The 22,850-nt window shown below is 43.9% G+C and overlaps 1 protein-coding gene across 2 annotated transcripts in view; it reads right to left on the bottom strand.

Moving 5' to 3' along the window:
- The window catches only part of LOC139544398 (WD repeat-containing protein 7-like), a 371,233-nt gene that overhangs the window by 336,587 nt on the left and 11,796 nt on the right, over positions 1–22,850 (bottom strand). For both annotated transcript variants that reach the window (XM_071351437.1, XM_071351438.1), the window contains exons 2-9: positions 18,358–18,529; positions 14,590–14,696; positions 12,216–12,294; positions 11,874–12,048; positions 10,264–10,340; positions 9,855–9,974; positions 9,446–9,591; positions 3,642–3,744 (exon numbers count right to left, since the gene is read on the bottom strand). In XM_071351437.1, the coding sequence (XP_071207538.1) occupies positions 3,642–3,744; positions 9,446–9,591; positions 9,855–9,974; positions 10,264–10,340; positions 11,874–12,048; positions 12,216–12,294; positions 14,590–14,696; positions 18,358–18,516 (966 nt within the window). In that variant the 5' untranslated portion in view covers positions 18,517–18,529. The remainder of the gene's footprint in view (positions 1–3,641; positions 3,745–9,445; positions 9,592–9,854; positions 9,975–10,263; positions 10,341–11,873; positions 12,049–12,215; positions 12,295–14,589; positions 14,697–18,357; positions 18,530–22,850) is intronic.

The raw sequence follows: 22,850 nt of genomic DNA, 5'->3' as shown, positions 1-22,850 counted from the left end.
AACAGATGCACAATTGCAGTGCCTGCAACAGCAGGGCTCTCCAGAGGGTGGTGCGTTCTTCCCAATGCATCACTGGGGACACAGTGCCAGCACTCCAGGACACCTACAGCACCCGATGTCACAGGAGAGCCAAAAAGATAATCAAGGACAATAACCATCCGAGCCACTGCCTGTTCACCCCGCTTCCATCCAGAAGGCGAGGTCAGTACAGGTTCATCAAAGCTGGGACCGAGAGACTGAAAAACAGCTTCGATCTCAAGGCCATCACTGTTAAATAGCCAACTAGCCAGCTAGCATCCGGTTACTCAGCCCTGCACCTTAGAGGCCGCTGCCCTATATACATAGACATGGAATCACTGGTCACTTTAATAATGTTACTCAGCCCTGCACCTTAGAGGCTGCTGCCCTATATACATAGACATGGAATCACTGGCCACTTTAATAATGTTACTCAACCCTGCACCTTAGAGGCTGCTGCCCTATATACATAGACATGGAATCACTGGCCACTTTAATAATGTTACTCAACCCTGCACCTTAGAGGCTGCTGCCCCATATACATAGACATGGAATCACTGGCCACTTTAATTATGTAAAACTAGTAACATTAATCATGTGTATATACTGCTTTACTCATCTCATATGTATATACCTACATTGCTCATCCTAATATTTATATATTTCTTAATTCCATTATTTTACTTTTAGATGTGTGTATGGTTGTGAATTGTTAGATACTGCTACACTGTTGGAGCTAATAACACAAGCATTTCACTGTACCCACAATAACATCTGCTAAATAGGTGTATGTGACCAATACAATTTGATTTGAAGGGAACTGAAGGCTACTGTTCAGATGGGTTAAATGGAACAGTAGTCTGAGATCTGGACACTGACTGATGGTCTGTAACCCCTCACATAGCCTCATATAATGTTAACTATAACCCCTCACATAGCCTCATATAATGTTAACTATAACCCCTCACATAGCCTCATATAATGTTAACTATAACCCCTCACATAGCCTCATATAATGTTAACTATAACCCCTCACATAGCCTCATATAATGTTAACTATAACCCCTCACATAATGTTAACTCCTGCAGAATTAAGCAGTCAAATTGTGACTCGGGAACACGAGTGGAGAAATATTATTTATTTCAGCATCTTGAGAGAATGACTGCGTGGTCAGGGAGGTGCTATCTTTATCAGCATCGTCAGAGCTGATAATATTTCAACCACAATAAATATGCATGCAAGCCGAACTGAAATCTTATCAGAAACATCTTGTTTTCAAATTTTAACTCCCTTAAAACCAGTCGAACTTGGAAATGTTCCAGTTTTTTTTGTTGTGGTTGAGTTCATGTTTTTTATCCCCGGTCCCTAAACTTATTTTCTGTGTGAAAGAAGCAGAAATGAAAGAGAAACCTTTACCTGTGTCAACTCAATTGAGAAATTAATTCTATCGATGTACGACATCTTTTTTGGTGAGCTTTATTTAGGGTTTATTTAGTCTTTTAGGGCAATAAGTAATGACAGAGAAGCTGCATGTATCTAATTATAGACAAGTTGACTCACAAATAGCCTACAAAAAAGTCAAAGTGCCACGCCCATCGGGTCACACAGAAGCACACACACACACGAGAACACACACGAGAGAAGACAGAGAAAACGAATCAAAGATTGATGTGAAAGATTAACTCAATCCAAAATATTAAAAAATATATTTAAGACAAAGGCACTGGAGTGTTGGAGAATGACTAGAGAATAGAAAGGGGGGAAAAAACACACAAGAACCTAAGAATGGTTTCCACTCTTCTTCCACTGGGTCTACCTGTTATCAATGTATCATATGTCATTATCTAAGTCTTGATCTGATTTCCAGAGGGAAAGCAGTTTAGGGACTTGGCATGCATCTGCACCAGTGTGAAGACCAAGATGAGATTGATGATTTTGAGATTTTAGTGGGAGGAGCATGGAATCAGGTGAGCCAGAGTGAGTTGAGAGAACTGGCCAATCAGAAAGACAGCATCGTAGAGGTGCACACGTCACAAGGTCAGGCATCCAATTGCTGTTCAGCATACTAAATAAAAAGGGGCTTTGGAGATTTGATTTTGATTGGCTGATATATCATAAACCAAAGCATGCGAGTCAATCGGAATTCAGATCAATGTATTACAGATCGATTATCAGGCATGTCTCCATCAAGATAATACAGATCAAAGACTATATTAGTAACAATTTTGGATACCAATTTGAAAATAGACTCAGCGAAATGACATTGCCCACGAGAAGCAACGCAGACATTGAGATGAGCAAGATGCAAGACTGTACTCTCACACAGTATCTGAGCATGTGCACGGGTTGGCTTCACACGGTTAGTCACGGGACCAAAATAGGGGAGAAGTTGATCCTCGTGCTTCAAAGCTCGTAGTTGTTGCGGAAATTGCCCCACAACGCTGATTACGTTCTGCAGCTACGTCATATCGCTGTGTCTACTTTTAATCAACATCAAATATGGTATTGATCAAATCACTAGTATACTATACATGGGGCACTAAATGTTGTTATCGGTAATTGCCCCATAACATTACACCAACATACATCTTCCTATCCCCGGTCTGCATGCTTCATCTCTGAACATTGAGTGGATGTGCTGAATCTGTGACTGAGAGCTGAGGGCTCCCCCTGCTGGACAGAGCCAGTGTGTGCCTCTCTCCTGCTGTACACTGCAGCTTACTGGTGCCTCTAGAGGCTGCTGGTGGAATAGCAGCTCTGGGGTGTAGAGCTCCAAGTCTACTCCGCTGGCAGGGTGGCACAGCACCACCATGTCTACCCCCTCACCAGACTCCTCAGTCTGAGGAGTACACGCCCTCCGATCAGGGCCAAGGCCCATTGGGGTGGGGGGGGGGGGGGGGGTAATAAGACAGACAGACAGACAAAGAGTAAAACAATAAGAAGAAAAACAACAGAAAGGCAGACAGGAAATGAATATGTAGACTATGTACATCCTAAATTAAATACAGTACACACAACACTAGCCTGATCCCAGATCTGTTTGTGCCATTCTTGCCAACTCCTCGCCACTCATTGTCACATTTGGCGAGAAAGCAAAAACAGACTGGCACCCCGGGCTAACAGACTGGCACCCCGGGCTAACAGACTGGCACCCCGGGCTAACAGACTGGCACCCCGGGCTAACAGACTGGCACCCCGGGCTAACAGACTGGCACCCCGGGCTAACAGACTGGCACCCCGGGCTAACAGACTGGCACCCCGGGCTAACAGACTGGCACCCCGGGCTAACAGACTGGCACCCCGGGCTAACAGACTGGCACCCCGGGCTAACAGACTGGCACCCCGGGCTAACAGACTGGCACCCTAAAAGACAAAACAAAGACATTGACAAACAACAAAAGACAGTCCGTTACCAAGTTAAAGGACTGACCCTAGCAGTGCTGTTGACTCTCTTCAACATGAGAGAGAGCATGGAGGTGGACAGGGTTGTGTTGTAACAAAAAGTAATTCATTACTTCAAAACAGATCTTATTTCTGTCTTGAAACCAGAAAGCTCTTCACTGAGAGTGAGTGATTGTGTGTGTGCGTGTGTGTGTTAGAGTGATGGATGGAGAGGAGTAACCTGTTTGTCTGCGCGGTCCGCGATGCTGTACACCAGAGGTGGGATGGACCCTTCGGCAGTCTTTCCTACATCAGTACGAAAGTGTTCACTGGCAGGCAGACAGCTGGGAGAGAGGGAGGGGGAGAGGGAGGGAGAGAGGGAGGGGGAGAGAGAAAGGAACAGAGGTCAGCCCAGTTTAGTTATTTCTCTCACCGCCGACAAATCAACTAAACTAGAACTAACTAATCCAACTGTAAAACACACAAACCTGTAAAACAAACTAAACCTAACAGGGAAATCCACCTCAGAATGGTTTCTTATGGATTGGCACATAGAAGAGGAACAGCCTTTCTGACTAGTGGTTTCCCTGCTAAACCAAACCAACTACAACTAACTAACCGCTAGTCTCAAGTGAAAACCATAGTGGTAAATATCAAAAAGATTTTCAGAGCCACTTACCAGACGCACACAATCCAATAGAAGAGGAAGTGAAGTAAAACTTGGTTTAGTTCAGGTACTCTTACATATAACTCTTATGTTCAAAGTTTCCACAAACATGAATATAGTTGAAAATTGTCTATTGCTTCCTGGGAAACTAGTTCCTTTCCACGCATGTATCATAGCTGACGGCAATACTGTGTATCATCTTTAGGCACCAATCAAAATCAAGGGTGGGAGTCAATAGTAATGTGATAAATTGACTTAACGTTCTAAACTGCACAAAACGATAAGTTCATAAAAGAACCACAATGCAGCTGTGCTGCTGCCAGCAATGGTTCGGGTTTACGTCCCTTTCAGATGATGAAGCATCGCACCTGTACTACCATCACTGGACCGCAATTCCATATAGGAACTGCTGTCGCTTTCCTTTCTATGCCATTTTTACAATTGTTAACGACGATGACGTAGTGGTGGAGAGTGGACTCCAAAATAATTGATGACATGAGTCCTTGCACGTCTACTACCGGTGTTGACTCACAATTCTGTGTCAAGAGTCGATTCCACTAGGAATTGACGACTCGACTCCTAAGATTCAGTATTTTGGGAACAGAGGAGACCGATTAGTTGTACTCCCGAGACACACGCATCTTTCATAGCAAGCTAGCAAGGAACGGAGAGAGAGGGGCACCAATAAAGGCAGGTCGGCCACCAGGCAGACAGGCAGGATCGTGCACTAGGCCTATCCATCGGTATTAATAAAAAGTTTAATCTCGCAATTTCTTAGCTTGCAATGTCTTGCAACTTCAGGAAACCCGGGCCTGTCGTCAATTTATAGGATATTCTACAGGCAACAGACGGAAGACTTAACACACGCTGGTATCATTAGCGCAGATAAAGAGCTGGCGAGCCAGCGCGGGGGAGAAGAGAGGCAGGCACAAAGAACCGAGTATAGAGTGCATTCGGAAAGTATTCAGACCCTATAACTTAATCCACATTTTGTTACATTACAGGCTTACTCTAAAATGGATTAAATCGCCCCCCACCCTCATCAATCTACACACAATGACAAAGCAAAAGCAGGATTTTGGAAATGTTTGCTAATTTAATAAAAACCTAAAAGTGAAATATCACAATTAAAGAAGTATTCAGACCCTTTACTCAGTACATTGTTTAAGCACTTTGTCAGTGATTGCAGCCTCGAGTCTTCTTGGGTATGACACTACAAGCTTGGCACACCTGTATTTGGGGAGTTTCTCCCATTCTTCTTTGCAGATCCTCTCAAGCTCTGTCAGGTTGGATGGGGAGTGTCGCTGAACAGCTATTTTCAGGTCTCTCCAGAGATTTTCGATTGGGTTCAAGTCCGGGCTATGGCTGGGCCACTCAAGGACATTCCGAGACTTGTCCTGAAGCCACTTCTGCATTGTCTTGGCTGTGTGTTTAGGGTCGTTGTCCTGTTGGAAGGTAAACCGTCACCCCAGTCTGAGGTCCTGAGCGCTCTGGAACAGGTTTTCATCAAGGCTCTCTGTCCTTTGCTCCGTTCATCTTTCCCCTCGACTAGTCTCTCAGTCCCTGCCGCTGCCAACACCATGCTTCACCGTAGGGATGGTGCCATGTTTCCTCCAGACGTGACGCGTGGCATTCAGGGAAGAGAGTTCAATCTTGGATTCATCAGACCAGAGAATATTGTTTCTCATTGTCTGAGAGTCTTTAGGTGCCTTTTGGCAAACTCCAAGCGGGCTGCCAAGTGCCTTTTACTGAAGAGTGGCTTCTGTCTGGCCACTCTACCATAAAGGCCTGATTGGTGGAGATGGGAGAACCTCCAGAAGGACAACGTTCTCCACAGAGGAACTCTGGAGCTCTGTCAGAGTGACCATCAGGTTCTGGTCACCTCCCTGACCAAGGCCCTTCTCCCCCGATCACTCAGTTTAGCCGGGCGGCCAGCTCTAGGAAGAGTCTTGGTGGTTCCAAACATCTTCCATTCAACAATGATGGAGGCCACTGTGTTCTTGGGGATCTTCAATACTGCAGACATTTTTTGTTACCCTTCCCCAGATCTATGCCTCTAACAAACCTGTCTCGGAGCGCTACAGACAATTCCTTCAACCTCATGGCTTGTTTTCTCTCTCTGACATGCACTGTCAACTGTGGGAACTTATATAGACAGGTGTGTTTCTTTTCCAAAATAATCATGTCCAAACTATTGAATTTACCACAGGTGGTGGTAGAAACATCTCAAGGATCATCAATGGAAACAGGATGCACCTGATCTCAACATCGAGTCTCATAGCAAAGGGTCTGAATACTTAACACCACCTTTCAAAAGTTTAGGGTCACTTAGAAATTCTTGTTTTTGAAAGAAAAAGCACATTTTTTGTCCATTAAAATAACATCAACTGTATCAGAAATATAGTGTAGACATTGTTAATGTTGTAAATGACTATTGTAGCTGGAAACGGTAAACTATTTTATGGAATATCTACATAGGCGTACAGAGGCCCATTATCAGCAACCATCACTCCTGTGTTCCAATGGCACGTTGTGTTAAGTTAATAATTTTAAAAGTCTAATTGATCGTATGAAAACCCTTTATGTTAGCACAGCTGAAAACTGCTGTCCTGATTAAAGAAGCAATAAAACTGGCCTTCTTTAGACTAGTTGAGAATTTGGAGCATCAGCATTTGTGGGTTCGTTTACAGGCTCCAAATGGCCAGAGACAATGCACTTCCTTCTCAAACTCATCAGTCTATTCCTGTTCTGAGAAATGAAGGCTATTCCATGTGAGAAATTGCCAAGAAACTGAAGATCTTGTACAACGCTCCCTTCACAGAACAGCGCAAACTAGCTCTAACCAGCTCTAACCAATAGAAAGAGTGGGAGGCCTCAGTGCACAACTGAGCAAGAGGACAAGTACATTAGTGACTAGTTTGAGAAGCAGACGCCTCTGATAAATGTCATGTTATTTTAAAAATGATTTTTTTCTTTTTTTTTCTTTCAAATACAAGGACATTTCTAAATGACTCAAAACTTTTGAACGGTAGTGTATGTACAGTGGGGAGAACAAGTATTTGATACACTGCCGATTTTGCAGGTTTTCCTACTTACAAAGCATGTAGAGGTCTGTAATTTTTATCATAGGTACACTTCAACTATGAGAGACGGAATCTAAAACAAAAATCCAGAAAATCACATTGTATGATTTTTAAGTAATTAATTTGCATTTTATTGCATGACATAAGTATTTGATACATCAGAAAAGCAGAACTTAATATTTGGTACAGAAACCTTTGTTTGCAATTACAGAGATCATACGTTTCCTGTAGTTCTTGACCAGGTTTGCACACACTGCAGCAGGGATTTTGGCCCACTCCTCCCTACAGATCTTCTCCAGATCCTTCAGGTTTCGGGGCTGTCGCTGGGCAATACGGAGTTTCAGCTCCCTCCAAAGATTTCCTATTGGGTTCAGGTCTGGAGACTGGCTAGGCCACTCCAGGACCTTGAGATGCTTCTTACGGAGCCACTCCTTAGTTGCCATGGCTGTGTGCTTCGTGTCGTTGTCATGCTGGAAGACCCAGCCACGACCCATCTTCAATGCTCTTACTGAGGGAAGGAGGTTGTTGGCCAAGATCTCGCGATACATGGCCCCATCCATCCTCCCCTCAATACGGTGCAGTCGTCCTGTCCCCTTTGCAGAAAAGCATCCCCAAAGAATGATGTTTCCACCTCCATGCTTCACGGTTGGGATGGTGTTCTTGGGGTTGTACTCATACTTCTTCTTCCTCCAAACACGGCGAGTGGAGTTAGACCAAAAAGCTCTATTTTTGTCTCATCAGACCACATGACCTTCTCCCATTCCTCCTCTGGATCATCCAGATGGTCATTGGCAAACTTCAGACAGGCCTGGACATGCACTGGCTTAAGCAGGGGGACCTTGCGTGCGCTGCAGGATTTTAATCCATGACGGCGTAGTGTGTTACTAATGGTTTTCTTTGAGACTGTGGTCCCAGCTCTCTTCAGGTCATTGACCAGGTCCTGCCGTGTAGTTCTGGGCTGATCCCTCACCTTCCTCATGATCATTGATGCCCCACGAGGTAAAATCTTGCATGGAGCCCCAGACCGAGGGTGATTGACCGTCATCTTGAACTTCTTCCATTTTCTAATAATTGCGCCAACAGTTGTTTCCTTCTCACCAAGCTGCTTGCCTATTGTCCTGTAGCCCATCCCAGCCTTGTGCAGGTCTACAATTTTATCCCTGATGTCCTTACACAGCTCTCTGGTCTTGGCCATTGTGGAGAGGTTGGAATCTGTTTGATTGAGTGTGTGGACAGGTGTCTTTTATACAGGTAACGAGTTCAAACAGGTGCAGTTAATACAGGTAATGAGTGGAGAACAGGAGGGCTTCTTAAAGAAAAACTAACAGGTCTGTGAGAGCCGGAATTCTTACTGGTTGGTAGGTGATCAAATACTTATGTCATGCAATAAAATGCAAATTAATTATTTAAAAATCATACAATGTGATTTTCTGGATTTTTGTTTTAGATTCCGTCTCTCACAGTTGAAGTGTACCTATGATAAAAATTACAGACCTCTACATGCTTTGTAAGTAGGAAAACCTGCAAAATCGGCAGTGTATCAAATACTTGTTCTCCCCACTGTATATAAGGTATTTCTGTTTTGTTGAAAAAATAAAAACTGAAAAAAAACTGTCCTCGCTTTGTCATTATGGGTATTGTGTGTAGATTGATGACAAAAAAAAATAAGTATTTTGTCCATTTTAGAATAAGGCTGTAACGTAACAAAATGTGGAGAAAGGGAAGGCGTCTGAATTTCTTTCCGAATGCTCTGTATCTCTTAGTAAACTGTATCTCAAATGTCTTAACGTACATACATCGCAAATTCACCAAATGAGTCTAGTTTGGTTCATCCTCCCTGGTTTTAGTTACATTACACAACTTTCCACAGGCCTTTATAGCCTATTGTCTAGTTAGGATATAACATGGGAAATAATATATTCGTGATAATTGCACTGTGCATTTAAAAAAATATATATATATTACATTCATTCATAGTTGTCAGGTGAGTAGAAGATGTAGAAGGGTACAACGAGTATAACAGACAACATAACAGACACCATGATAACAGCCTAACAAGCTAACAGCCTAACAAGCTAACAGCCTAACAAGCTAACAGCCTAACAAGCTAACAGCCTAACAAGCTAACAGCCTAACAAGCTAACAGCCTAACAAGCTAACAGCCTAACAAGCTAACAGCCTAACAAGCTAACAGCCTAACAGGCTAACAGCCTAACAGGCTAACAGCCTAACAGGCTAACAGGCTAACAGGCTAACATAACACATGTCTCCTATACAGGTGATGTTGTTCCTCACCTGGCGGGGAGCTTGTAGATGTAGGAGCATCCGTCCTCGGTCCAGATGATAATCTTGTCAGCGGCGATGAAGTCTCCTCCGGTCCAGGACTGGTCGTTCTCACTGGGCACCGAGCACAGCAAGGAATAGTCCCCTGCATCAAACACCTGACACAAACATTTCAGGATACATTAGTCCAAGATGAAGAGTTGTTGCAACCCCCATGCCAAAGACTCAAACACAAAGCTACGCGCTACTGTAGCCTGATGCCAGATCTGTTTGTGTCGTCTTGACAACAACCACAACACAGCATAAACAGATCTAGAATCAGACCTAATCTAAGGGGGCTAGGTCTACAGTGTGATTCTATTAATGTTTCAACCAGGGCAGTGAGGGAGAGACCCAGGGAGCATGAGCTCTAGCCACCTACCCTCCAGTACTTGGAGCAGACCACCAGCAGAGAGAGCTGTGTGAAGGTGCAGAAAGAGATGCTCTGACAGCCCCCACAGTAGATGGGCTTAGACTCCTCCTCAAACACAGGATCCAGATCCTGGTGAGAAACAGGAAGAGGAACAGGAACAGGAAGAGGAACAGGAAGAGGAACACACACTTAGAGGTGACTCAAATTCATTATTCATTTCCATCCCACTTAGCGACCGCTAATGTTCCTGGGAACCGTAAAAGACATTTGAATTGTCTGCATGTGTCCCAGTTACTCTAATTAGTCCCAACAGTCATTAGCTGGAACGAATCCTGGTTAATATGAGTATTGTGTGGTAGCTAACAGCATGGTCACCACAACATCTAGTAGAGGCTGATGTGCCTCGGTCCCACTCTACCTGCATCCTGCTGACATCCTGTGTGATGATCCACACCTTCAGTATCCCAGTGACTGATACTGCTACCACTGTGTCTTCTGAAAGGATAATCACACATTATGATGAGGACACACACACATTATGATGAGGACACACACACACACACATTATGATGAGGACACACACACACTATGATGAGAACACACACATTATGATGAGGACACACACATTATGATGAGGACACACACACACACACACATTATGATGAGGACACACACACACACATTATGATGAGGACACACACACACACATTATGATGAGGACACACACACACACACACATTATGATGAGGACACACACACACACAGGCATAGTGTCAGTCTAACAGTGGCTATAAATTGTTTAATAAAGGGTTTTTACAAAAGCAAGAATTGTGTGACTATGCAAAGCACAGACCGATACGTTTTAGGCAGGCGTTTACAGTTTGCATCAACTATCAATGGCTCAATACAGACATACAGACCATGACGGTTGAACAACGTTACCATGGCAAATACAGACCATGACGGTTGAACAACGTTACCATGGCAAATACAGACCATGACGGTTGACCAACGTTACCATGGCAAATACAGACCATGACGGTTGACCAACGTTACCATGGCAAATACAGACCATGACGGTTGACCAACGTTACCATGGCAAATACAGACCATGACGGTTGACCAACGTTACCATGGCAAATACAGACCATGACGGTTGACCAACGTTACCATGGCAAATACAGACCATGACGGTTGACCAACGTTACCATGGCGAATACAGACCATGACGGTTGACCAACGTTACCATGGCAAATACAGACCATGACGGTTGAACAACGTTACCATGGCAAATACAGACCATGACGGTTGAACAACGTTACCATGGCAAATACAGACCATGACGGTTGACCAACGTTACCATGGCAAATACAGACCATGACGGTTGAACAACGTTACCATGGCAAATACAGACCATGACGATTGAACAACGTTACCATGGCAAATACAGACCATGACGGTTGAACAACGTTACCATGGCAAATACAGACCATGACGGTTGAACAACGTTACCATGGCAAATACAGACCATGACGGTTGAACAACGTTACCATGGCAAATACAGACCATGACGGTTGAACAACGTTACCATGGCAAATACAGACCATGACGGTTGAACAACGTTACCATGGCAAATACAGACCATGACGATTGAACACCGTCACCATGGTCAGAGGTCTATCTAATCAAGTTTTAGAAGCGATAGTGGACTGTTCCTCGACGGCAGACAGAGTGGCTGATGTAAGCCGTGCTGGAGGACTAGGGGTGCAAAGTTCAGTTACATTTTCAAAAAATCACATTTGGGAGGATTCCCTCCCTGCTTATTCCCTACTGATTCTGGGAATCATCCAAATTGGATTTTTGAAAAACCTGGTAAAGCTTCTGAAATTTTGGAACCCTATGGTTGACTGACCTTGTGTGTGTGGTGTGCGTATGATGCATAGTATAACATAGCATAATATAGGATAGTATTGTATAGCAGAGCATAATATAGGATAGTATTGTATAGCATAGCGTGAAGTAGGCTACCTTGTGTGCGATGTGAGTGTATGATACTCATGGAGCTGATCCAATCAGGAGAGATCTTAGAGACGAGGGAGTAGAGGACCTCCAGGCTGGTGGCGTCCACCACTAGGATCTCTGGGTAATGTCCGTTACACAGCAGACGACCCTCACGCTGCGTACCGATGGTGAACTGATAGAACTAGAGAGAAGAGAAGAGCGGGATTAGATTCTGTCTCAATCGGTGTTTCCTCAGTTCCAGTTCTTTCCTCACTTCCTCCTCAAACCGAGGAATCAAAGACAGCAGACATGAAAAAGCGCCATGGACTACAGACGTGTGGTGAGAAAAGTTAGGGTCATATACGTTACCTGGATCCCTGTGTGAGCGCAGGCCAGCTTAGTGAACTCTATACAGCGTCCATCGTTGACATCCCACAGGCACATCTCCCTGCACACAAAGCAGATGGTGAATAGACTACATTAGAGCAATCACTACCACCAGACACACAAAAGCATGTGGACACCCCTTCAAATTAGTGGATTCGGCTATTTCAGCCACACCCGTTGCTGACAGGTGTATAAAAATCGAGCACACTACCATGCAATCTCCCATAGACAAACATTGGTGGTAGAATGGCCCCGTACTGAAGAGCTCAGGGACTTTCAACGTGGCACCGTCATAGGATGACACCTTTCCAACAAGTCAATTTGTCAAATATCTGCCCTGCTCGAGCTGCCCCGGTCAACTATAAATGTTTTTATTGTGAAGTGGAAACGTCTAGGAGCAACAACGGCTCAACCAAAAAGTGGTAGGCCACACAATCTCACAGAACGGGGCCGCCGAGTGCTGAAGAGCGCCGCGAGTAAAAATCGTCTGTCCCTCAACTGTAACCCTCACTACCGAGCTCCAAACTGCCTCTGGAAGCAACGTCAACGCAACAACTGTTTGGCGAGCGCTTCAGGAAGTGGGTTTCCATGGCTGAGCAGCCTCACACAAGCCTAAGATCACCATGCGCAAAGCGTCGGCTGGAGTGGTGTTAAACTCGCTGCCATTAGATAGTGGAGCAGTGGAAACGCGTTCTCTGGAGGGATGAATCACACTTCACCATCTGGCAGTCCGACAGACGAATCTGGGTTTGGCAGAAGCCAGGAGAACGCTTACCTGCCACAATGCATAGTGCCAACTGTAAAGTTTGGTGGAGGAGGAGTAATGGTCTGGGGCTGTTTTTCATGGTTTGGGCTAGGCCTCAGTTTCAGTGAAGGGAAATCTTAACGCTACAGCATACAATGACATTCTGTGCTTCCAACTTCGAGGCAACATTTTGGGGAAGGCCCTTTCCCGTTTCAGCATGACAATGCCCCCCGTGCACAAAGTGAGGTCCATACAGAAATGGTTTGTCAAGACCGGTGTGGAAGAACTTGATTGAGCCCTGACCTCAACCCGTTGGGATGAATTGGAACGCTGACTGCGAGCCAAGCCTTATCGCCCAAAATCAGTGCCCGACCTCACTAACACTCCCTGCAGGAATGTTACAACTTCTTGTGGAAAGCCTTCCCAGAGGAGTGGAGGCTTTTATAGCAGCAAACAAGGGACGAACTCCATATTAAAATGGCCAACATTTTGGAATGAGATGTTCTATGAGCAGGTGTCCACATGCTTTTAGTCATGTAGTGTAACAACACATAAGGAATCACGTAGTAACCAAAAAAAAGTGTTAAACAAATCAAAATATATTTTCTATTTGAGATTCTTCAAAGTAGCCACCCTTTGCCTTGATGACAGCTTTGCATCCTCTCAACCAGCTTCACCTGGAATGCTTTTCCAACAGTCTTGAAGGAGTTCCTACATATGCTGAGCACTTGTTGGCTGCTTTTCCTTCACTCTGCGGTCCAACTCATCCCAAACCATCTCAATTGGGTTGAGGTCAGGTAATTGTGGAGGCCAGGTCATCTGATGCAGCACTCCATCACTCTCCTTCTTGTTCAAATAGACCTTACACAGCCTGGAGGTGTGTTGGGTCATTGTCTAGTTGAAAAACAAATGATAATCCCACTAAGCGCAAACCAGATGGCATATCGCTGCAGAATGCTGTGGTAGCCATGCAGGTTAAGTGTGCCTTGAATTCTAAATAAATCACTGACAGTGTCACCAGCAAAGTACCCCCACACCTCCTCCTCCATGCTTCACGGTGGGAACCACACATGTGGAGATCATCCGTTCACCTACTCTGCGTCTCACAAAGACACAGCGGTGACAGATCCCAACCGGTCTAATGTCCATTGCTCGTGTTTCTTGCCCCAAGCAAGTCTCTTCTTCTTATTGGTGTCCTTTAGTAGTGGTTTCTTTGCAGCAATTTGACCATGAAGGCCTGATTCATGCAGTCTCCTCTGAATAGTTAATGTTGAGATGTGTCTGTTACTTGAACTCTGTGAAACATTTATTTGAGCTGCAATTTCTGAGGCTGTGGTACCGTACTCATGAGAGCCAGTTTCATCATAGTGCTTGATGGTTTTTGTGAATGCACTTGAAGATACTTTCAAAGTTCTTGAAATGTTCCGTATTGACTGACTGACCATGTCTTAAAGTAACGATGGACTGTCGTTTCTCTTTGCTTATTGGAGTTGTTCTTGCCATAATATGGACTTGGTCTTTTATCAAATAGGTCTCTCTTCTGTATACCACCCCTACCTTGTCACAACACAACTGATTGGCTCCCTGTGGCCTACTGTATTCACTACTCACCCACTCTCTGAGGCGCTGACGATGTACTGCTTGTCACTGCAGGGGCTGGCTTTAGACAGGCAGGTGATGGAGGCTGTGTGACCGAACAACATGGCCCTGGGACTGATCTGAGAACAGCACAGGAGACAGGACAGTCAGGTAAAACACTCAACCCATAGGCCACCCACAGGACAGAGTCACACTGAGGAACACCGCTGTTTCACTTTCACATTAAGTTCCTCTTATACCTGCGAATTAACAAAGTAACAACATCACAGAGGCCACTCATACATCAGGGCTAGGCCTACATCAGGGCTAGGCCTACATCAGGGCTAGGCCTACATCAGGGCTAGGCCTACATCAGGGCTAGGCCTACATCAGGGCTAGGCCTACATCAGGGCTAGGCCTACATCAGGGCTAGGCCTACATCAGGGCTAGGCCTACATCAGGGCTAGGCCTACATCAGGGCTAGGCCTACATCAGGGCTAGGCAACTAGATTCAGCCACGGGCCGATTTTATGTTGAGTGTGAATGGTCTGGTGGCCGGAAAATACAAATAATTTGTACACCGCAAATTGACCAAAACTAAGCCCAAAAGTGTTTATTTGTTTAGTAATTTTATGTTTGGGGGGAGGGGCTAGGGGGGGGGGGGTTACAAGTACATTATTCATTTAAATGTAAGTTTCTAAAACATAAACCCCTAGGCCCCCATCGGGGAAGCAGTAAGGCTGATTTAGTTAGATTCATTTTATAATTTATCTATGATCTTCAATGTATAAGCGACTGACAGATACATTGTCTTGATATAGTAAAATATCATGTTTATGTATAATGAGATTTAGTGATCAGTAGATTACCTGGGCTTCTAGTGATTGTGAACAGAGCAGAACAGTTATTTCCTCTAATTACTATGGCTGAGGGATTAGCATATCGTATTTTAATCATATGAATGAAATTGGAGCCAAGTCCCACATGTTCCAATACAGACCAGAGATATGACCATTCTAGTCTATCAAAACGGTTTTCTGCATGGCGAGAGAAAACAGCCCAAGGCTGTATGAAGCATCTAAGATGTGTAATAGGCGACAGAGGTTAACCAAGGATAAAGTATTATTATATATTTTCCTTTGTGTTTTACCCCTTTTTCTCCCCAATTTCGATTGTCTCATCGCTGCAACTCCCCAACGGGTTCAGGAGGCAAAGGTCGAGTCAGGCGTCCTCCAAAACATGACCTGCCAAACCGCGCTTCTTAACACCAGCCCACTTAACCCGGAAGCAAGCCGCACCAATGTGTGGGAGGAAACATTCAACTGACTACCTTGGTCAGCCTGCAGGTGCCTGGCCCACCACAAGGAGTCGCTAGAGCGCGGTGAGCCAAGTAAAGCCCACTCGGCCAAAACCTCCCATAACCCGGACGCCGCTGGGCCAATTGTGCGGCGCACTTTGACTCCCGATCAAAGCCGGTTGTGATACAGCCCGGGATCGAACCCGGGTCTGTAGTGACGCCTCTAGCACCGCATGCCTTAGACCGCTACGCCACTCGGAATGACCGAGAATAAAGTTTAACAAAACCGTTTGGAGCAATTTGGGTAATTAAGTCTCGAGACGGGAAGATAACATTTTGTAAAACAGTTTAATATCTGTGTTTATCAAAGATAGTGGGTGATAGTGAATGAATGGGTGGCTCCTTACCTTGTTTTTAATAAAGGCAAAATTTGTGCTGTATTCACATCTCCACCAAATGAACCTTTATGAACAGTTGTGTTAACAGTCTGATGGCCTTGAGATAGACACTGAAAAACAGCTTCTCGGTCCCAGCTTTGATGAACCTGTACTGACCTCACATTCTGGATGATAGCGGGGTGAACAGGCAGTGGCTCGGGTGGTTGATGTCCTTGATGATCTTTTTGGCCTCCCTGTGACATCGGGTGCTGTAGGTGTCCTGGAGGGCAGGTAATTTGCCACCCGGTGATGCGTTGGGCAAACCTCACTACCCTCTGGAGAGCCCTGTGGATAAGGGGCGGTGCAATTGCCGTACCAGGCGGTGATACAGCCCGACAGGATGCTCTCAAATCGTGCATCTGCCCCAGTCCTATTGACACCTCAATATTGTCCATTGTTCCTTAATTGGCATGGTGTCATCAGTGTGTTAATGTCCTCCTGTTCCATAGGCAATATAATAATATTAACAGTCCAATGCTCAGCAATAGTGTTCCTGTATCCACTTGGGGGGGGTGTCCTAATCATCTTCTTATGCTGAGGGCAGCATACAGCCGCCATATGCTAGGCTGCGTGACGTGCATGGATAGAACACCGCGGAATATTGAGCAAGTCATATTGGGATTCCATCTGTCCACTCGTTCCCCTTGTGTGTTTGGGTTTGATGCAATTCTCCAAGAAGTCTTGAGCCTCCATGGCATTGGAAAACGTGTGTTGTGTTCTGAAAAAGGTCAAGATGAGTTTTGCCCGGGTGGATGAAGCCTCATCTCAAGATTTAGCTCGCGTAGCTGGGATCTCCACTCAGTGTAGGCCACCTTTCTGTTGTTTCAACAGTCAGATCTGGGTTTATACTGATCCTCTTCTCAGCGTAGGTCAGGAGCCCCCGATTCCGTTGCAAGGCGAACAATTCGCTGTGGATTCGTACAATCATACAGCGAGACCACAGGAGGCTGGTGAGAGGAGTGTGAGCACACAATAATGGCTGGAATGGAATGGTATCAAAACATGTGGTTTCCGTGCGTTTATCACTTCGATACCGTTCCATTTATACGCGCCAGCCATTATTATGAGCCCGTCCTCCCCAATTAAGGTGACACCAGCCTCCTGTGAGCGAGACCCATCCTGGAGAGGACCTGCGCGGTGCGTAATGTTAATTAGCGACATAGGACCCAGCTTCTCCCGCCTGAACAGTTTATAGAAAATATTACTAATGAAGGAAGTTGGGTTGGCCGCCTCCACACCAGTTTCAAGTCCTGAGACACGCACATTGAATTTACGGGAATGATTTGCAAGCGATCTCTCCTTTTTTGGGTGATTGATTCTATCTTCTAGTTTAGCTCACGCTGTTTCCAGGTGATGGAGTCGCCCCTCTATAATCATTGGCTGTGTTCTCCAGACTCTCCGCTTCAGTTGAATAGGCATCCAACTTCAGAAGTGAGCAATGCGAGTGAATCATTTACCCGTTTAAATTGCATGTCGAGGGCAGATAATCTCCTCACAAACAATCTCTCGGATAGTAGGGGCCAGCTCTTTCTGCTGTTGAGAGCCGTCACGTTCCCACAGATGAGTTGTTGACGGACAGATGATGCTATACGCTAGAGCTAAATAATATTGCTTGTTTATTATTTTCATACAATGAATGTCCCCACACCTTAATATGGTGTTGACAACTGACCATTTTGTTCATTCGCAGTTATTTTGCTAAAGAAACGCCCTGATAAGGACACAGGTTTCACTTCATCCCTTGATTACATTGAGACTGCATCACGTTTATTTATTTATTTATTTGTGGGAATAACTTGAACAGATTTCCTACATTAAACCCTGGTCATATTACAATCTTTTTTTGACCAAAAACTAAAAATCTCCCAAAAAACTTTGCAGCCCTGAACCACATGTTGCCAATCCCTGGACTACATGAACAGAAACAAAAAACAAAAATTCGTACGCAGATTCAAAACATTTTGCTACATCACACCACACTGAAGACAACCCTGATGATGAGTCCATGTTTAACCAGAACGAGTACCAAAACGCATGTTTGGAGGTCAAAGTTCATGTCAGGCTTACCTCAAGGTCAGGGGTCATGTCCCAGATGCAGATCTGTCCATCGTGGCAGCCGGTGATGATGGTGGTGAGGTCATCCATGACCAGCAGGCTGGAGATGCAGTGAGTGGGCGCCGTCCGGCCCCACAGCACTATGGGTAAAACCAGGCTGTTTCCTGACATTTTCTCTGTTGACCTGTAGAAAGGAGAGAGAGGGAGATGGTTAAGGAGCTGACAAACATTGGTGATAACATTGGTGGGAGGGCACTACACAAGGCGGCATTGAGGTCAAGTGATCATTATTGAAGGGCAGACCATAGACTTTATCGTGGGCGACGTACCATTAGGTTGAGAGTTGTCTGGCATGTTAGAGTTTTTTCAGATCAATTCCACACTTTCCAATAACCTCTTCACAAATCGATTTATTTATTTAACCTTTATTTAACCAGGTAGGCAAGTTGAGAACAAGTTCTCATTTACAAATCGCGACCTCTGACCAAGATAAAGCAAAGCAGTTCCGACACAAACACAGAGTTACACTATGGTCAATAGTTTGTGGTAATTACATAAACATTAAGGACTATTGCGACACTCACAGTCATAATATAGTGACAGGGATACCAGTGGACTCGGGTGTTTTAGGAAAGCTACGCAATACAGGAATTTTCTCCCAACGACAGACAGAGACCATTACCAAGGCGTAACACAGAAAAGCAGAACCAACTCAGGTCGTAGGTCGTAGGTCATGACCTGCCTGAAAACCTATAAATTACATTCAAAATTCAGTCAAGAGTTACAATAGTTAAAATAGGCTCTTGAAAATAAATGAATTGCCATCTGTTTTATGTGTGTGTCACACAATCATTCACCTATTGAACATTACTGCCCAGTAGTAACATAGCTCTCACACATTAGTCATATTGAGCTATTTCCAAGTCCCAAATGTTTTATTTTATTTTATTTAACCTTTATTTAACCAGGAAGGGCTCATTGAGATTTAAAATCTATTTTTCAAGAGCGTCCTGGCCAAGATAGGCAGCACCAAGTCATTACAAAAAATTACAGACAGACAACAACAAAAAACTACAAGTAATCTAGAAAGCACAATATCCAGATTAAAATGTAAAGATCAAACTGTTGTTGAAATAAAAGCAGAACTGTAAAAATAGCCCATGACATGTTAAACGGTACTGAACAAAGTAACAACAGCCTAAACTATTACAACAAATATTACTGCAAAATGTCTACTGGTCAACATCCTTCAAAAACAAGCTGCCGAATAATTTCTAGAAAATGTGAAAATAATTCCTAATAGTCTAGCCACAATTTTTTATTTTTAAAGCCATAAAATGTTGGCTAGGAATTAAGGACATATCTACATTATTCTATAAAACTGAAAATACAGAGGCTAGGCCTAAATCAAGTGTCATTCAGCGTCCAAGTTTAAAAATCGGCAGTACAATACCTTATGATACAATCATGAGTCGTCTCAGTCAGAGCAGACCTCAGCCTGCGAAACATCACTTTTATCTTCCCAAGTTGCATCAGCTTCATTTTAGATAATACAGGGGTAACGCTTCCCAAGTGCCAAAACTACCTCTGTTTTCAGTCCAACAAACTAGTACTAGACGGTGACACACTGGTTTGACTTTCAAAGTCTACCACCAATCTCTCCCCACAGGCTTTCAGAGTGAAATCAATTGATATCAGGCTGCGTGTCCACAACAGTAGGACATCGAGTCATGTGAAGTGAGGGCGATCCATAGAACCACATAGTGCTTTGGAGTGGGAATAGGCTGGGATTTAGGACACACAACCTGTGTGACGTACAGAACATCATGTGCCCTCTGTGACATGGCGAAATGAACAGGGCAGGAGTGTGAACTGCGTAATTTTGTAACCTATTGTTATTGGTTTTGTGTGAGCACACTTTGTGTCGTGATACTTTTTTTGGTTTCTTTCAATGCGGATAGGTTAGATTACACAACACGCAGCCGCATCGATAATAGGTGAGGAGGACAGAGCAGTGGGAGGACTGAGGCGGCAGGCTGGCAGGTTGCAACAGGCATCATCATCTTCCATTTCATCACCTATAGCAACAACATCAGGCCCAGGCACAGGACGAGCCTCTCAAGAAGCCTAGGTAGAGTACCTCACGATAAGCTGTAGACCACACTACCTACCAAGAGAGAGTACTCATCTAGATTATTCGTAGCCGTCTATATACAGTTGAAGTCGGAAGTTTACATACACGCATGTCAAGTCATTTTTCCAAACAATTGTTTAAGGACAGATTATTTCACTGTATCACAATTCCAGTGGGTCAGAAGTTTACATACACTAAGTTGACTGTGCCTTTAAACAGCTTGGAAAATACCAGAAAATGATGTCATGGCTTTAGAAGCTTCTGATAAATAATGTAAATTAGCCTGAGTCAATTGGAGGTGTTAGGTTCTTATTTTTCAGAGTAAATAACTCACGGACACTTGAGAAGCTTAACCAAGTTTAATTATTCCCAAAGGTTCTGTGCAGCTGTCATTAGACAGCAAAAAAATTCTCTCCATCCTACTTAATAACTTCTTATGGCTGGGGGGCAGTATTGAGTAGCTTGGATGAATAAGGTGCCCAGAGTAAACTGCCTGCTACTCATGCCCAGAAGCTAAGATATGCATATTATTAGTAGATTAGGATAGAAAACACTCTGAAGTTTCTAAAACTGTTTAAATGATGTCTGTGAGTATAACAGAACTCATATGGCAGGCAAAAACCTGAGAAAGAAATCCAACCAGGAAGTGGGAAATCTGAGGTTTGAAGGTTAAGTCTTTGCCTATCCAAGATAGTGTAAAATGTGGTCCGATTGCACTTCCTAAGGCTTCCACTAGATGTCAACAGTCTTTAGAACCTTGTTTCAGGCTTCTGTGAAGGGGGAGCGAATAAGAGCTGTTTGAGTCAGGTGTCTGGCAGAATGCCATGAGTTAAGTCTCGCGTGTGGCCGTGAGCACGAGCTCTGTTCCTTTTCATTTCTAAAGACAAAGGAATTGTCCGGTTGGAATATTATTGAAGATTTATGATAAAAACATCCTAAAGATTGATTCAACACATCGTTTGACATGTTTCTACGGACTGTAATGGAACTGTCGTCTGAACTAAGTGCCTGCGGCTCGTGAATTTGGGAACTAAACACGCTAACAAAAAAAGAGGGATTTGGACAAATTATGGACTTTAGCGAACAAAACAAACATTTATTGTGGAACTGGGATTCCTGGGAGTGCATTCCGATGAAGATCATCAAAGGTAAGTGAATATTTATAATGCTATTTCTGACTTCTGTTGACTCCACAACATGGCGGGTGTCTGTATGGCTTCTTTTGGTCTCTCAGTGCTGTACTCAGATTATTGCATGGTGTGCTTTTTCTGTAAAGCTTTTTTGAAATCTGACACAGCGGTTGCATTAAGTACATCTTTAATTCCATGTATAACACTTGTATTTTCATAAACATTTATGAGTATTTCCGTAAATTGATGTGGCTCTCTGCAAAATCACCAGATGTTTTGGAAGCAAAACATTACTGAACATAACGCACCAATGTAAACAGATTTTAGGATATAAATATGAACTTTATCGAACAAAACATACATGTATTGTGTAACATGAAGTCCTATGAGTGTCATCTGATGAAGATCATCAAAGGTAGGTGATTCATTTTATCTCTATTTCTGCTTTTTGTGACTCCTCTCTTTGGCTGGAAAAATGGCTGTGTTTTTCTGTGACTAGGTGCTGACCTAACATAATCGCATGGTATGCTTTCATCATAAAGCCTTTTTGAAATCGGACACTGTGGTGGGATTAACAAGTTTCTTTAAAATGGTGTATAATACTTGTATGTTTGAGGAATTCTAATTATGAGATCTGTTTGAATTTGGCGCCCTGCACTTTCACTGGCTGTTGTAAAATCGATCCCGTTAACGGGATTTCAGCCGTAAGAAGTTAAGACACTCCCTCTTTCCAATCCTTACATTTTAAGATCAGCAGGAAGAAGGTAACCAGATACTAAACCCTGATTACTCCCTTAAGGGGAACTGACCTCACCTCCTGACCTCTAGTCCACAAAGCTGTCTTTCCTGTATCAACACGGTGCTCTACTCCCATCCCCCAACACATTCCACAGCTATCTGTCTTCCTACAAAGGCCCAGTCTTTTTTCCTTTGATTCTATTCTCTATCATTTATTTAATATCTCAATGTTCAAAATGTCAAACCCAACAGAGGTGTACCTGTGGATATATTTCAAGGCCTACTTTCAAACTCAGTGCCTCTTTAGAAAGAGGAGGAAGGGAAGCGCTACTAAGGTACACTATAGTATATTTTGGTAGATAGAAGGTGCTCTTTGGTAAAAGGTGTAAATTGGTCATCAAAAAGAAAGGAGGACCAAGGCACTCTTCATATAATTAATTAAAATGCCTTTATTAGTATGGCATGTTCAATAGAAACAAAGTTGTTTAAAAACCGACGCGTTT

The sequence above is a fragment of the Salvelinus alpinus genome, chromosome 18 (genome assembly GCF_045679555.1).
Source record: "Salvelinus alpinus chromosome 18, SLU_Salpinus.1, whole genome shotgun sequence".
Taxonomy (NCBI): Eukaryota; Metazoa; Chordata; class Actinopteri; order Salmoniformes; family Salmonidae; genus Salvelinus; species Salvelinus alpinus.
This window is presented reverse-complemented; position numbering and strand designations above follow the sequence as displayed.